General features: G+C 51.8%; 3 protein-coding genes across 3 annotated transcripts; 2 read left to right on the top strand and 1 right to left on the bottom strand.

Moving 5' to 3' along the window:
• Positions 1-2242: 2242 nt before the first annotated feature.
• Positions 2243-4681, top strand: BDW74DRAFT_186316 (putative FAD monooxygenase; the record flags this gene model as incomplete). The annotated part of the gene is made up of 7 exons (XM_073731240.1): positions 2243-2413; positions 2473-3180; positions 3268-3416; positions 3476-3516; positions 3572-3808; positions 3860-4073; positions 4115-4681. 7 exons carry the CDS (start codon positions 2243-2245, stop codon positions 4467-4469), a joined length of 1875 nt encoding a protein of 624 aa, XP_073588795.1. The 3' UTR covers positions 4470-4681.
• Positions 4682-5247: 566 nt separating this feature from the next.
• On the top strand, positions 5248-12295 carry BDW74DRAFT_186314 (uncharacterized protein; the record flags this gene model as incomplete). Its single annotated transcript, XM_073731239.1, has 5 exons — positions 5248-6753; positions 6806-7626; positions 8612-8655; positions 8695-9201; positions 9255-12295. The coding sequence occupies 5 exons, from the start codon at positions 5248-5250 to the stop codon at positions 12044-12046; spliced, it is 5670 nt and encodes a 1889-aa protein (XP_073588794.1). The 3' UTR covers positions 12047-12295.
• A 50-nt stretch (positions 12296-12345) lies between these two features.
• On the bottom strand, positions 12346-13006 carry BDW74DRAFT_173535 (med21 domain-containing protein; the record flags this gene model as incomplete). The annotated part of the gene is made up of 2 exons (XM_073727808.1): positions 12346-12906; positions 12965-13006. The coding sequence occupies 2 exons, from the start codon at positions 13004-13006 to the stop codon at positions 12346-12348; spliced, it is 603 nt and encodes a 200-aa protein (XP_073588793.1).
• Between the last annotated feature and the right edge of the window lie 48 nt (positions 13007-13054).

Below are 13054 nucleotides of genomic sequence, written 5' to 3'. Positions count from 1 at the left end.
ATGCGCATCACTACTCGACGTTCTATTCGTTCGTCATTAGCTGGGATCTTGCTCATGGTCGATAAGATGTAACGAGTCTCGAGGACAGGGGGAAGAAAAGACCCGATGACGGCAGAGACATTGATTCACACCGCTGCAAACCTTATCGCGATTACCGCGGTCGAGTCGGACCGGAGTAGCATACGCACCGTAAATTCGAAGTCGGCGCAGACGCGACAGATGCCAGAACGGAGAGACCAGGAAGCGATGGCCCAAGAGAGCTCGGAAACGCACTGGCACCGTTCAACCCCTCCTCAGGACTTTTATCTAGAGAGCTCGAGGCAAGATCCGGGAGCGCGTTGGAATACTGCGAGGACGCGGAAGAGATCCCCTGTACGTTATCGATTGCCGACTGGCTCTCAATGGACGAGGACGAAGGGTTATAGGCAAGGTCGCTCGATTGGTCGTTCGAAGGCGATGGATGGCGAAGGGCCGGGTCGATGGGCGACGCCCGGAATAGAAGCGAAGCCACAATGGAGGTCGTGGCAGGTAAGCTGCTATAAACTTGGCCTTCGTTGACCAAATAAAGGTACTCTCAAAGTCAATTGACCCTGTTCTCGACGCGTGGCATAAGGCGATGGGGAGGGGGACGGAAGATCTCGTTTCTGTTGCGAGGGGGGCCAGCCACGTAGAAAGGGAGGGCGAAGTGGAATGTCCTCGAGATTTCGTGCGCGGGTTGGAATCCAATAAAGGCAAAAGGGAAATGCTTTTGAAGAATGAACCAAAAAGACAAGACGAAGTAAGAGCGCTGCGTTCTCGTGCGCAGTCCGGAGTTGTTAGGATAAAGAGCGGAAGATCTGGAGAGGCCGGTAGACAGAGATAGGGTACCGTAGGGAAGAGCCAGGAGTCTGAGCAGCCTGTGGTGCAGTTACAATCCTGCGGATACAAGCAAAGGTGAGGCCAGAAAGTCCCAGATGGAAGTGAAGAAAAGGACAATTAAGGTAATGACATTAAAAACGATATCGGAGACGAGATGGGACGATAAGAGGGCTTGTCAAAGGATATCACTATCGGGGCTGCTACCGGAGACTATCGATCATTATTGGTCTGTCTCTTGGCACTCTTTCCCTCTACAGCCCCGGACAATGAAGATGTTCTTTCTCTCTTGACATTGGCAATGCAATGGTACAGCTACCAGATAGTCCGTGATCTACCTATTTACCGGACAACGCTCGATACACTCATGGACCTCTGCTTACCTGAGCCTCTCGACAAGCATTCGTTCTACCACGCTGGGATCAGCTCACGGCCTGTGCCTTGCATACGGCCATGCATCCTGTCCGATAAAAAGGCAAGGCGTTCGATCTGGGTGAAAAGGTGAACCATGAGTGGCCCAGCAGACAGCCTGGTTTAATATCGGTTGCTTCTTGAACTTCCAGTTTCCTAGAGTAACCTCACGTTAGGTTGTAGGTTGCGCCATGGGATCGAGGCTAAGGTGGTTGGACTGAAAGTCCATTGCGCTTTGAGTCGATGATTTGCAAGGGCACTATGGTTACTATGGACCCGCGGAAACCGTCTGCGTACTGGACGTGCAGGCACCATAGCGCTGGCGCAACCCAATTGCCGCAGTTAACATCGCCGTTCTGGCGTTAGTACTCAAAGCTGGTAATCGCCAGTAAGGCTCAGTCGCAGCTGTGGTCCACGGTGTCAAGTTAAATCCTTCGAAGTAAATTGTGGACCACCTCACGGAATTGATGTGAGATAAATCGGGCATTTCGCAAAATACAAGGCAGAATGCCCAACTACAACCCTGAATATCTAGTACTTACCATGAACGTGCTAATGGCAGTACGCCTTTAGTTGGCCTAGGGCTGGTATGGCGTATGTGAGCACATCAGGACGATGAGAGCAATCCGTGTGCAAGGACAAAGGCCTCTCCGAATCCTTTCAAGTACGCCCTGCCGCTGATGCTACCGCTGAAACTCTAATCTCTCAGGGGAGTACCCAACTCTGTTATATGGGTTCCCCAACGCAGGGCTGCCCGGCAAAAACAAAGTGGAGTGACCCTGGAACCTAAAGAGGAGACGTTTTAGGTGACCACCATGAGAGCGGCGGCATGAATAAGAATGGAATAAGCTCCGCTCCGAGTAAGCTGTGGCTTAGGAGCTGTCTTTGTAGCGATGATCTCAAGGTATAAAGTCAAGGTTCGCCCACGGCTCCTTGACCTCAGACGGAGCACGGCCTTCGTTTCTGTGACACATAAATGTACAAAGCTGGCCCTGGTGCGGCAAAGTTGACTGAAATACCTATCGACGGGGCTGTTTCCTATGTCGACGTGCTCATTGTTGGCGCCGGCCCTGCTGGTCTGATGATGGCAGCCTGGTTAGCAAGGTGTGGAGTGAGAACTCGAATAGTTGATCAAAAAGGAACCAAGGTCGGTTAGAATTTGTCTATTAGACCTCGGTCAAGTTCAAGATTTTGATACCAATCTAGGTCTTTACTGGCCAGGCGGACGGCCTGCAGTGTCGCACCTTGGAGATCTTTTACTCTTTTGGTATTGGTGACCGTGTTTGGAAGGAGGCAAACCACTTGCTCGAAGTTTGTCCCTGGAATCCCGACTCTGACGGAAAGATCCGCCGCAATGCTCGAATTCCCGATACGACACCTGGGATCAGTCGGTTCCAACAGGTAGTCCTTCATCAGGGAAAAATTGAGGACTTCTTCCTTGATGTTTTAGAGGGTCGCAGTGATATTCGCGTGGAACGCTGTGTATTGCCAACAAAGCTGGAGTTCGATGTGTCCCTCGTCGAGTCCTCAGATGCGTATCCGATTACCGTACATTTGCGCCATCTCTCCAAAGCTGAATCTGCCCTTCAGCAGACGGGTACAGCTGTTGATGACTCGACTAATAGAGAGATACTCTCCGTGGGCGACACGGAAAACCTCAATCAGGCCAGCGTGCTAAATGCACATGTCGACACCGTGGAAACTGTAAATGCCAAGTATATGCTTGGTGCGGACGGCGCACACTCATGGGTGAGGCAGCAGCTTGGATTTACTCTCGAGGGAGAGTCCACCGACTATGTTTGGGGCGTTCTGGACATGGTTCCAATAACAGATTTCCCCGATATCCGCATGCGATGTGCTATTCACTCTGCTGATTCGGGTAGCATCATGGTCATTCCTCGGGAGAATAAGATCGTGCGGTTGTACATCCAGCTGACGACAAGGGCATATAATGGCGGCAAAAAAGCCGATCGATCCAAAATTAACCCCGACGTAATTTAGCGCGCTGCTCAGAAGATTATGGCGCCGTATGGTATTACATGCGGCAGTCTGGACTGGTGGACAGCTTACCAGATCGGACAGCGCGTGGCTACACAATTCTCCGCCCACGAACGCATCTTTCTTGCGGGTGATGCTGTGCATACACATAGGTCAGTTTAGCTTCTATGAGATTGAAGCGGATCTGTGGTAGATTGCTTATTTCGTGTAGCCCTAAAGCCGGCCAGGGCATGAATGTGAGCATGCAAGACTGTACGTAATGGTGCCCAGATACAGCAGAGCAAGCTGACTGACTGCCATTGAACAGCATATAACCTTGGATGGAAAGTAGCCAGTGTCGTCAAGGGGCTCGCTAGTCGTTCCATCCTCAGAACATATGAGTCGGAGAGAAGAAAGATCGCTCAAGATCTCATTGCGTTTGACAGCCGATATTCTCGACTATTTTCAGGCCGCCCTGCCCGTGACATTATGAACGAGGAAGGAATCAGCATGGACGTATTCAAAGATGCAGTCAAAAAAGGTAGATTGTTCGCTAGCGGTATCGGTACGTGATCTTGCTTTCTTTGTGGCGAAGCCCTCTAATGCTTTCTGACAGCGGTGGACTACTGCCCCAGCGTCATCGTCGCAGAAGAAACAGAATTAGATTCCGTTCTTAGCATGCCAGAACTAGCACCAGATATCAAGCCTGGCAAAAGAGTTCCCAGTGTGAAGATCCTAAGCCAGGCCGATGCGCGGCCCTGGCATCTTCAAGAGCGACTCCCCAGTGATGGGCGCTGGCGTGTCCTTGTGTTTGCCGGCGACGTGACCAAGTCATCCCAGATGGAGAGGATTAGGCAACTAGGAGCCGCAGCGGGCAGAAGTCGTTCCTGCAGCGCTATAAGCCAACGGGGTCGTGGTATGACTCCGTCATCGAGGTTCTCACGGTGCATGCAGGACCACCCAGCCTGGTGGACATCTTTGATTTTCCCGACGTGTTCCACCCGTACGATGAAATTGATGGCTGGGATTACGATAAGATATTTGTGGACGACGTCTCCTATCATGAAGGTCATGGAAAGTTGTATGAGACTTGCAAGATCGATCCGGAGAAAGGGTGCCTCGTTCTCCTGCGGCCGGACCAACACGTCTCCTATGTAGGTCCATTGGAGGACTATGACGCGGTGGACCGCTTCTTCTCTGGTTTCATGGTTGAACAGACTGCTTAATACTAGGCCTTGTTGCTCCAATAGGATTCGGTATTGATGACATGCTACCGTTGTCCATCCACTGAGAATAGGGCCGTTGACTGCAAGACCCTGACACAGCAGCAGGCACTGGACAGATACGTAATTGAACCGTCAGACCTCATACTACGTAGCCGATAGACTGCCGAAGTAACATGAGATAGCAATTTTCAGATTCGACACGTACTCAAGCGAAGATCGTTTCAGGGGCTAGAAATCATTAAAGTCGAGTTGCCTGGCGCAGGGACGAAGCTCTGGTGGAGTGCTGAAGATGAGATGTGGCGGTGCGACGGACCCGTATTGGTAATATCGCGCTAAACCACTCGCTATGCTTATAGAGCTTCAATACAGTATCGCATGGTAACGTTGGCTGCTACCGTTTCCACTCGAGGCCGCAGACTGGCAGTCCTTCATAGAGACGTGGACGTGGCCGGGTTCTCGCCTCTTGCTTGCTCCAGCTGGCCGGACTTCTGCAGACAGACCCTTACGACCACGAATAGATGACGGAGCCTGCCTTAACTTCTACTTTTATTTTCTGTTGATAAATTGTCTCCAGCATTTTCACCATCTGTCGCTTTCTTCGTTCCTACGTTACGTCCGCCTGGTCTATCCCCTTTTTACCCCGGATTCCAACGCAGCTCCGGTAATGCCTTGAAGAATTGCCGTTTATTTCCTTTTTCTCTCCTAATCCCCGGCTTCGTCTTCTCGCCTTTCATTTAAACCCTTTTTTGAATTTATCTTTTTTTTATTCGATAGAACCATGCCGAAGAACAATCGACCCGCGACGTCTGGTTATGCCCGTTTGGCACAGGAGGAAGAGGATAGAAATAACGACCCCTACGAATATTCGGACGACGATGACTTGTACCATACTTCCAGCACAATCAATCCCTACGGCACACAATATGAACCTATCTCAACTCGAGGCCGGGGGTCTATACCCCCAGGAGGCCCAACAACACCACCCGAATACCGACGGAGATCGAGCGTACAGCACCGCCGAGGACGGCGGAATTCAGCCGTGGATATCAAAGCGATCAATGCACGCCTAGAGCGCTGGGCGGAGGAGTTCGCCTCAAAATTCAAAATTCATCGCGTGAAGGGAAAGACACTCGAGGAAGAGAAGCTGGAGATTTACCACTCCGTTTTCCAACCGCCCAATGGCGTTCAGCCTATAACGGCGGAAGAGCTGGACTCGGAGGAGGCTGAACAAGCTACGCGGGCAGCGCGGGAAGGGTTCGAGGAAGTTGTGGAGAGCGTGCGGTTGGCCATAGAGCTCGGCGTTCACCCACGAATGATCTCTCAGGGAAGCTCGGGCAGTTACTTTGCCCGAAATAGCGAAGGCAAGGTCGTCGGAGTCTTCAAACCCAAAGATGAAGAGCCTTATGCATCCCGCAACCCGAAATGGACTAAATGGATCCATCGCAACCTATTCCCTTGCTTTTTCGGACGCGCTTGCCTGATTCCCAACCTGTCCTACGTCTCGGAAGCTGCCGCTTATGTGCTTGACTCTCGTCTCCGAACCAACATGGTCCCTTACACTGATATTGTATGGCTGTCGTCGAAATCGTTCTTTTATGATTTTTGGGACCGAAGAAAAGCTTGGATGGGCAAAAAAGCGCTTCCTCCAAAAGCGGGCAGTTTCCAGGTCTTCCTCAAAGGTTACAGGGATGCCAATCTTTTCCTGAGGGAGCATCCATGGCCCGATCAGACAAACACGGGTTTCCGTGCCCAAGACGCCCCGAAACGCAAAAAGCGCCCCTGGAATGAGGCTTGCCGGCCGTCAGGGGTGCAATCTGATGACGAAGATGAGGCCGAAGACGATGACGATGTTCAGACGCGCACGCCGTCCCCACAACAGGAAAACGGAGAGCGACAGTTCTACTGGACAGAGAATCTTAAACAATCATTTCGGGAAGAATTGGAGAAATTGGTTATTCTGGATTATATCATGCGGAACACGGACCGTGGTCTGGATAACTGGATGATCAAGATCGATTGGAAGACGGAGGACGTATCAATAGTTGCGGAGCCGCCCAAGCAAAATGAATACCCACAGGACGATGACGATTATTTGGTACCTCCACGACCGGTTTCAGTCAACTCGGACAAAGCAACCTCGCCATCATACCCATATCGACGACACGAGACAATGCAGGCTGTGAGCCGTACAGGAACTCCTTTAAACTCACAAGAGCCCCAAGCTACTATTCAAATTGGTGCCATTGACAATAGTTTGTCATGGCCATGGAAGCACCCTGATGCCGTACGTTCCTTTTCACTCGCGGTAGGATAGTATTATGCTAACAGATCTGTAGTGGCGAAGCTTCCCATTCGGCTGGCTGTTTCTGCCAGTCTCCCTCATCGGACAGCCGTTCTCTCAGAAAACTCGAGACCACTTCCTACCGCTTCTGACCTCAACTGCTTGGTGGAGCGGCACACAAATGGCCTTGCGACGAGTGTTCTCACAGGACGACGATTTCAAAGAGAGCATGTTTGCGAGGCAGATTGCGGTCATGAAAGGTCAGGCGTGGAACGTCGTGGAAACATTGAAGCATGCGGATCACGGTCCGCTTGAGCTTACACGGAGAACCCGCGTTTGTGTCTGGGACGACCTGGTGGATGTCCCGGTTGCTATTCCTCTTCGCGGACCGTCAACGGAAGCCCAGCGACGTAAAATCAGAAGTTATGACGACCGCTACGACCCTGACAACGAAGAAATGGACATTGGCGCCGCCATGTCCATGGCCGATCAGGACTTGATGGGATTCCCATCACCTCCCAGTGAACTGCCAAACCCGAATCGGTTCGAGCTTTCTCGTGGCCGGACTTCTCGGGATTCCGGGCGGCCGCCGACTGCTAGCTCTACTGATTATGGATTCAGTCGCGACAGTGCCGATGGACTCAGTCCTAAGAGGAATGGAGACCGAAATTGGCCGTCACTTCCCCCGCGCCCTGGGAACAAACATCAGAAGCACAACTCCGTTTCGAGTGCACGCGGGGCCCGCCTGATATGGAGCAGCGACGATCTCGAGGGCGACCTCGGCTATGCGGCGGCTGAGGGCATGGAAGGCAACCAGCGCAAAGTAATCGTCGAACGAATAGAGGCTGTCAAGAGCAAAAACCCTGTTTTTACCTGGTGCTAGCACTCTGACCTTGCTCCTCCGAACATCTTTTGGGTGTTGTGGTTGCTATATTCCGCGCAAGATATCTTCCCCTTGCATGACTCCGTTCCTCCTTATTCTCACCTGATCTTCCCCAACCACTGAGGCTACCGACATCATGACTTTATACCTTCATCTCGTTTTCATTTAGCGTCCTTGTTACGGCAAACAGGCATGAGGAGTCTTTAACTGCTAGGAATGGCTTTGGTTGAGAAATACTACCCTGATGTTGTATTGTATATAGACATATAGCTAGCTCCCTACTAATAATCATGATCCCCGGAGGAAATGGCATCATCCTGTGAAACCACTCCCAAGCGATTCCAGAATAAAACTTGGTGTAAGGTGAGGTCAGAATGAGCCGCGGCTCATAGTACATACTAGTTAGTGGCCTCGTCTATCTTATCTCACTTGCCTATCGGGATCTGGTCTTGGCCGCCATCATTCTCTCTTCTCTCTCGCGACCTCATCTTTTTGACCTCATCTTCTCTCTCTTCTTATTCTTGCTCATTCCAGCTAGCATTTCTCCTTTACGCTTCTCGCCTTCTTGTCCCCTCTCTTTGTATTCTCGCGATAGAGCTTTGGCGCATAAATCGCTTCTCTTTCTTTGCCGCTCCGTCATTCTCCACCATTATCGAGTCGGGTCCTATCCCTTCCGATAAGAACGCATGCACCCCACGCTCTATCGTCTTCAAGTTCTTTGGATACATCATATTCTTCGACCCGCTCTCTACTGCCTCGGCACTTCTCTTTACCTACAAGCCACGACTTTGTTATCATTTCGTGTCTGCAGCGTGGAGGCGCCATGGCATCCCACGCACATATGCTCCTCAATCCGCGGGCATACAAGAAACAACTACAGAAAAATGGTAACACTTCAGATCTTATCTCATCCTTACCAGAGCCCAGATGCGATCCAGGCACTGGTCGCAAGTTCTAAAATATTACCCCCACTTTCAGTGAGCTGTCGTACAGACGGTCACTCACACTACGCGAAGACCCTGGTGGCTTGGAAGCAGAAAGCTGACTTGACGAAGTAGCAGGTCAACAGAGCGCAAACAGCCAGCAGCGCGGCGTCGCCTCATCCATAGCGCCACCAGGCACGGCTCTTGCGAATCGCCTACTAAGTCCCCAACGTGTACCCTCCGCCAATCGCCCAAGCGGCTCGCTGTCGCAATACCCCTCGTCGGCTGGATCGACGAGTACGAACGGTTCCCCCAATTCCTCTACATACGCGACGCCGGACTTGGATGTGCAGTTTACGAGCACTTCGGATGTGGAATTCAGTGACGGCAAGCGGAACGCCGATGTCGTGGAGCTCAGCGACGATACGGACTCGAGACATAGAAGTCTTATTGAAGATATGTACGGGGTAGAGCGGCGAATGGGCTCTCCGTACAAGCGAGTCAAAACGGATCACGAGAAACCTGAGAAAGCGAAACGAGGACCCATTGTGGGGAACAGCGGCCTGGGGGAATACATGAAAGAGGATGGCGGGGATACGGGGAGCTCCACCGCGATTACCCCAGATGTCGTTGACCTGACTCTTGGTAAGAAGTCGAGTGCTGGATTCTCAAACTACATGCTAATGGGTTGATATAAGATGTCTCGGGAAGCAACGATGACGACGACCTTCAAGTGACCGGCTCCAACAACCTCAGCGTGCAGAGAGTATGTTATGGAAAGTTGGAAAACGCCACGATTCAGGCGTCGCTAATTCCCAAGCCTGCACCGCAAACGATTCTCGGAGACGTGGCACATTGGCCCTCCATGAAGCTTGGAGTACATAGACAAGTGGGACAGGGCCACTGCCGGATTGAAGTTTCTGATCCCCATGAGCAGATTTTCGGCACCGTCGATTCGAAGACCGCTGCCGTAATTGTACCACTCCTTGATTCTCCGGCTCTTAAAGTTGATGTTACTGCCCGTCTCGATTATCGAAAGAAAATGCCAGACGAGGTGCCCTGGGCACCCTGTTCGTCGAACTTCCGGGCCTCGATCAACTTATACGGCTTTCGTCAGGATGCAGAGAAGGTCGGCAACTACCTTAGCCAGCACAATATCTGGCTCTCCACGCCGTTCTCAGTAGAGCAAGGAGTTCCTGTCTTTAATCCCCACGCTGAAAGAAGACGCCTGCAGCCGAATTATGCACCCACGGGAGCGCCACGAAATCGGAATGGAGTAAATTATGAAGTCAGGTCTGCTGAAGAAGTGACCGATGCCGTCATGAAAATGTTTGATCAGCTTCAGAGTGCCGACAACCTTCCTGAAATGGAGCCCCCGGCGCTTGTCACAACGCCGCTCCTCCGGCATCAGAAGCAAGCTTTGTGGTTTATGACGGAGAAGGAGAGTCCGCGAAAGTTTGGACCCAACGAGGAGGATAATAACTCCCTCTGGAGGCGTGAATACAAGTCCAACGGGGCCAAGAAGTTCCGCGAGATCATCAGCGGTACTATCCTTGATGAAGAGCCGCCGCAAAGCTTGGGTGGGCTTTTGGCCGACATGATGGGTTTGGGCAAGACGCTGAGTATCTTGTCTTTGGTTGTCTCCTCACTCGAGCAAGCCAGTGAGTGGGTGAGGATGATTCCACCACCCGAATTGGTGAAGAGCCAACCTGGCATTCGAAACACGAAAACTACTCTTCTTGTGGTGCCTCTCAGTACAGTTAACAACTGGGTCTCGCAAATCAAAGAGCACTTGCGAAAGGGTTCGGTCACTTGGTATGTTTTCCACGGCTCCTCTCGAACTACGAGCGTGGATGAATTGTCCAAGTATGACTTGGTTATCACAACATATAGCATTGTCCTGAGCGAGCTCTCTGGCCGCGGCTCGAAGCGAGCAGGAACTAGCCCACTAACAAAAATGAACATGTTTCGCATCGTCTTGGATGAAGCACATACTATTCGGGAGCAAAGCGCGGCCCAGACTCAGGCAATCTTCAAGTTAAGCGCCCAGCGCCGCTGGTCAGTGACTGGGACGCCCATTCAAAACCGCTTAGATGATTTGTTCTCGGTAACGAGGTTTCTGGGACTTTATCCATACGAGGACAAGAGTCGTTTCAACATGCACATTCTTAGCCGGTTTAAGACAGGCGATGCGACTGTTATCGCAAGCCTACGCGTGCTAGTTGACTCCTTTACCCTCCGACGAGTCAAGGACAAGATTGATTTGCCGGCGCGACAGGATAAGATTGTGATACTTGAGTTCAGCGATACAGAGGCACAACTACATGAGTTCTTCCGCAAGGAGTCGAATGTCATGATGAGAGTGATTGCAGGAGAGGACAAGAGCCATATTAAGGGTCGCATGTACCATCACATTCTAAAGGCCATGATGATTCTCCGCCAAGTCAGCGCACACGGCAAGGAGCTGCTGGACAGCAATGAGCGAGCGCGAATCAAAGGTCTGAACGTTCATGATGCCATTGATCTTGAAGAGGAACCCAGCGCCGACGCCATCGCAGCCGATAAGAAAGCATATGGGATGTTTACCCTGATGCAAGAGTCATCCGCAGATGTGTGTGCCATATGTAGTAAACGTTTGGAGGAGCCAAATGCGGACACAAACGGATCTAGCGGCCCGGGAAAAAACGACACCATGGCATTTATACTGCCTTGCTATGATGCCCTCTGCCCTGAGTGCTTCTCTAGTAGAAAACAGGCTTTTGATAATCAAGTGGGAGGTCAGGGGTCTTTCGACATCAGGTGCGATGTTTGCGAGGGCTGGATCGCCGCATCATATTCGACAATTACAGCAACGGGTTTACAGGATTACCTGATGGAACAGGCACGAGCAAAGACCGGACCCAAAAAAGCCAAAATCCTAGGCGAGTACGAAGGTCCACACACAAAAACCAAAGCACTTCTATCACATCTCCTCGCGACGGCAGAGGAAAGTGCACAGCTGCCAGAGGGTGAACCCCCTCTCAAGAGTGTTGTTTTCTCGGCCTGGACATCCCACCTTGATCTTATCGAGATCGCTCTCGAAAAGGAGGGCTTGATAGGATACACACGGCTCGACGGAACAATGAGCCTGCCAGCACGCAACAAAGCGCTTGATAGGTTCCGCGATGACAACAACATAACGATCCTCCTAGCGACCATCGGAGCTGGTGGTGTTGGCCTCAACCTCACGTCTGCCTCGCACGTATATATTATGGAGCCGCAATATAACCCAGCAGCCGTGGCGCAGGCTATTGACCGTGTGCATCGATTGGGCCAAACACGCGAAGTCACGACCGTGCAGTTCCTCATGAAAGACAGCATTGAGGAGAAGATCGCCGAGCTGGCGAAGAAGAAGCAGCAGCTGGCTGATATGAGCTTGAACCGCGGCAAGCTGGACAAGGCCGAGGTTCAGGAGGGGCGGATGAGAGAATACCGCAGCCTCTTCAAATGATTTATTTGCTTTTGTTTACGTTTTCAATGGGTCGGTTTGGTTGGGCTTGGTTGGGTCTGGCTTCCATATATTGATACCCAGGTTTTTTTGCTACCTTATTACTGGCTAAAGCCAGCTGGGCTTCCATTGATTATTCCTCATCTCTTTTATTTTATGCATTATGGATAGTGGATCTAGAACAAGACATGACGACGCAAGTCACGGACGGCATCATAGCATAGTTAGCTAATGAATTTTCATTTCATGGAACGGAAGAACACCCGCAGGAACGAAAGACTGCGTAGAACAAGAGTATGCGACTATCGTCCCCCATAAATTCCGCACTCCACAGCCCCCCAAATCCCCTCCACCCTCCTCCTAAGCACCCTCAGCTCCCTAACCTTCCTTTCCCTCTCCTCCTCAACCTCCCGTAACTCCCCCTCCAACTCTCTAATGCGCCTCTCCTGCTCCTGCTCCGAAGTCCCAATCCCAGGAAGTACCGAGATCAAATACTCAATTTGCTGCTCCTTGATAACCAGATCACGCGCTAACTCACGCTGTCGCGCCGCAAATGTACGCGGGGAGTCCGGGCGCGGCGGGAGGCCTTCTTCACCCGCGCCTGGTGCTGCCCCCGCCTCGCCCCCTTCAGCTCCTGGTATAGCGCTCGGGGCAGGTGGACCCGGTGTCACTGCGCCAGCGGCAACGGATGGCGAAGACTGTGAGAGGATTGCGGCTGCGCTGGCGGGGATAGGCGGATTTGTAGAGTTTCTTTGGATCTTTGCGAGGGCGGGGGCGGCTGTGGGAATTGGCGGGGGGATTGCGGGGGAGTTGTCGTGGTAGGTCGTTAGGTAGCCGATTGTGGCGTAGAATTGGGTTGCGAGCTTGGAGTTGTTAGTCAGTTTGGTATTCTTATATGGGGGGCTGAAGGGGGTGAGGTACCTGGTCAAGGCATGTTTGGAGTTGGGTTAGGATGTCGGCCATTGCGGCGCTCTTTGGCTTGACGGTTTGATAGATGAAGCAGGATTGTCC

This window comes from Aspergillus multicolor, assembly GCF_047715735.1.
Source record: "Aspergillus multicolor strain CBS 133.54 unplaced genomic scaffold BDW74scaffold_2, whole genome shotgun sequence".
Lineage (NCBI taxonomy): Eukaryota > Fungi > Ascomycota > Eurotiomycetes > Eurotiales > Aspergillaceae > Aspergillus > Aspergillus multicolor.
This window is presented reverse-complemented; position numbering and strand designations above follow the sequence as displayed.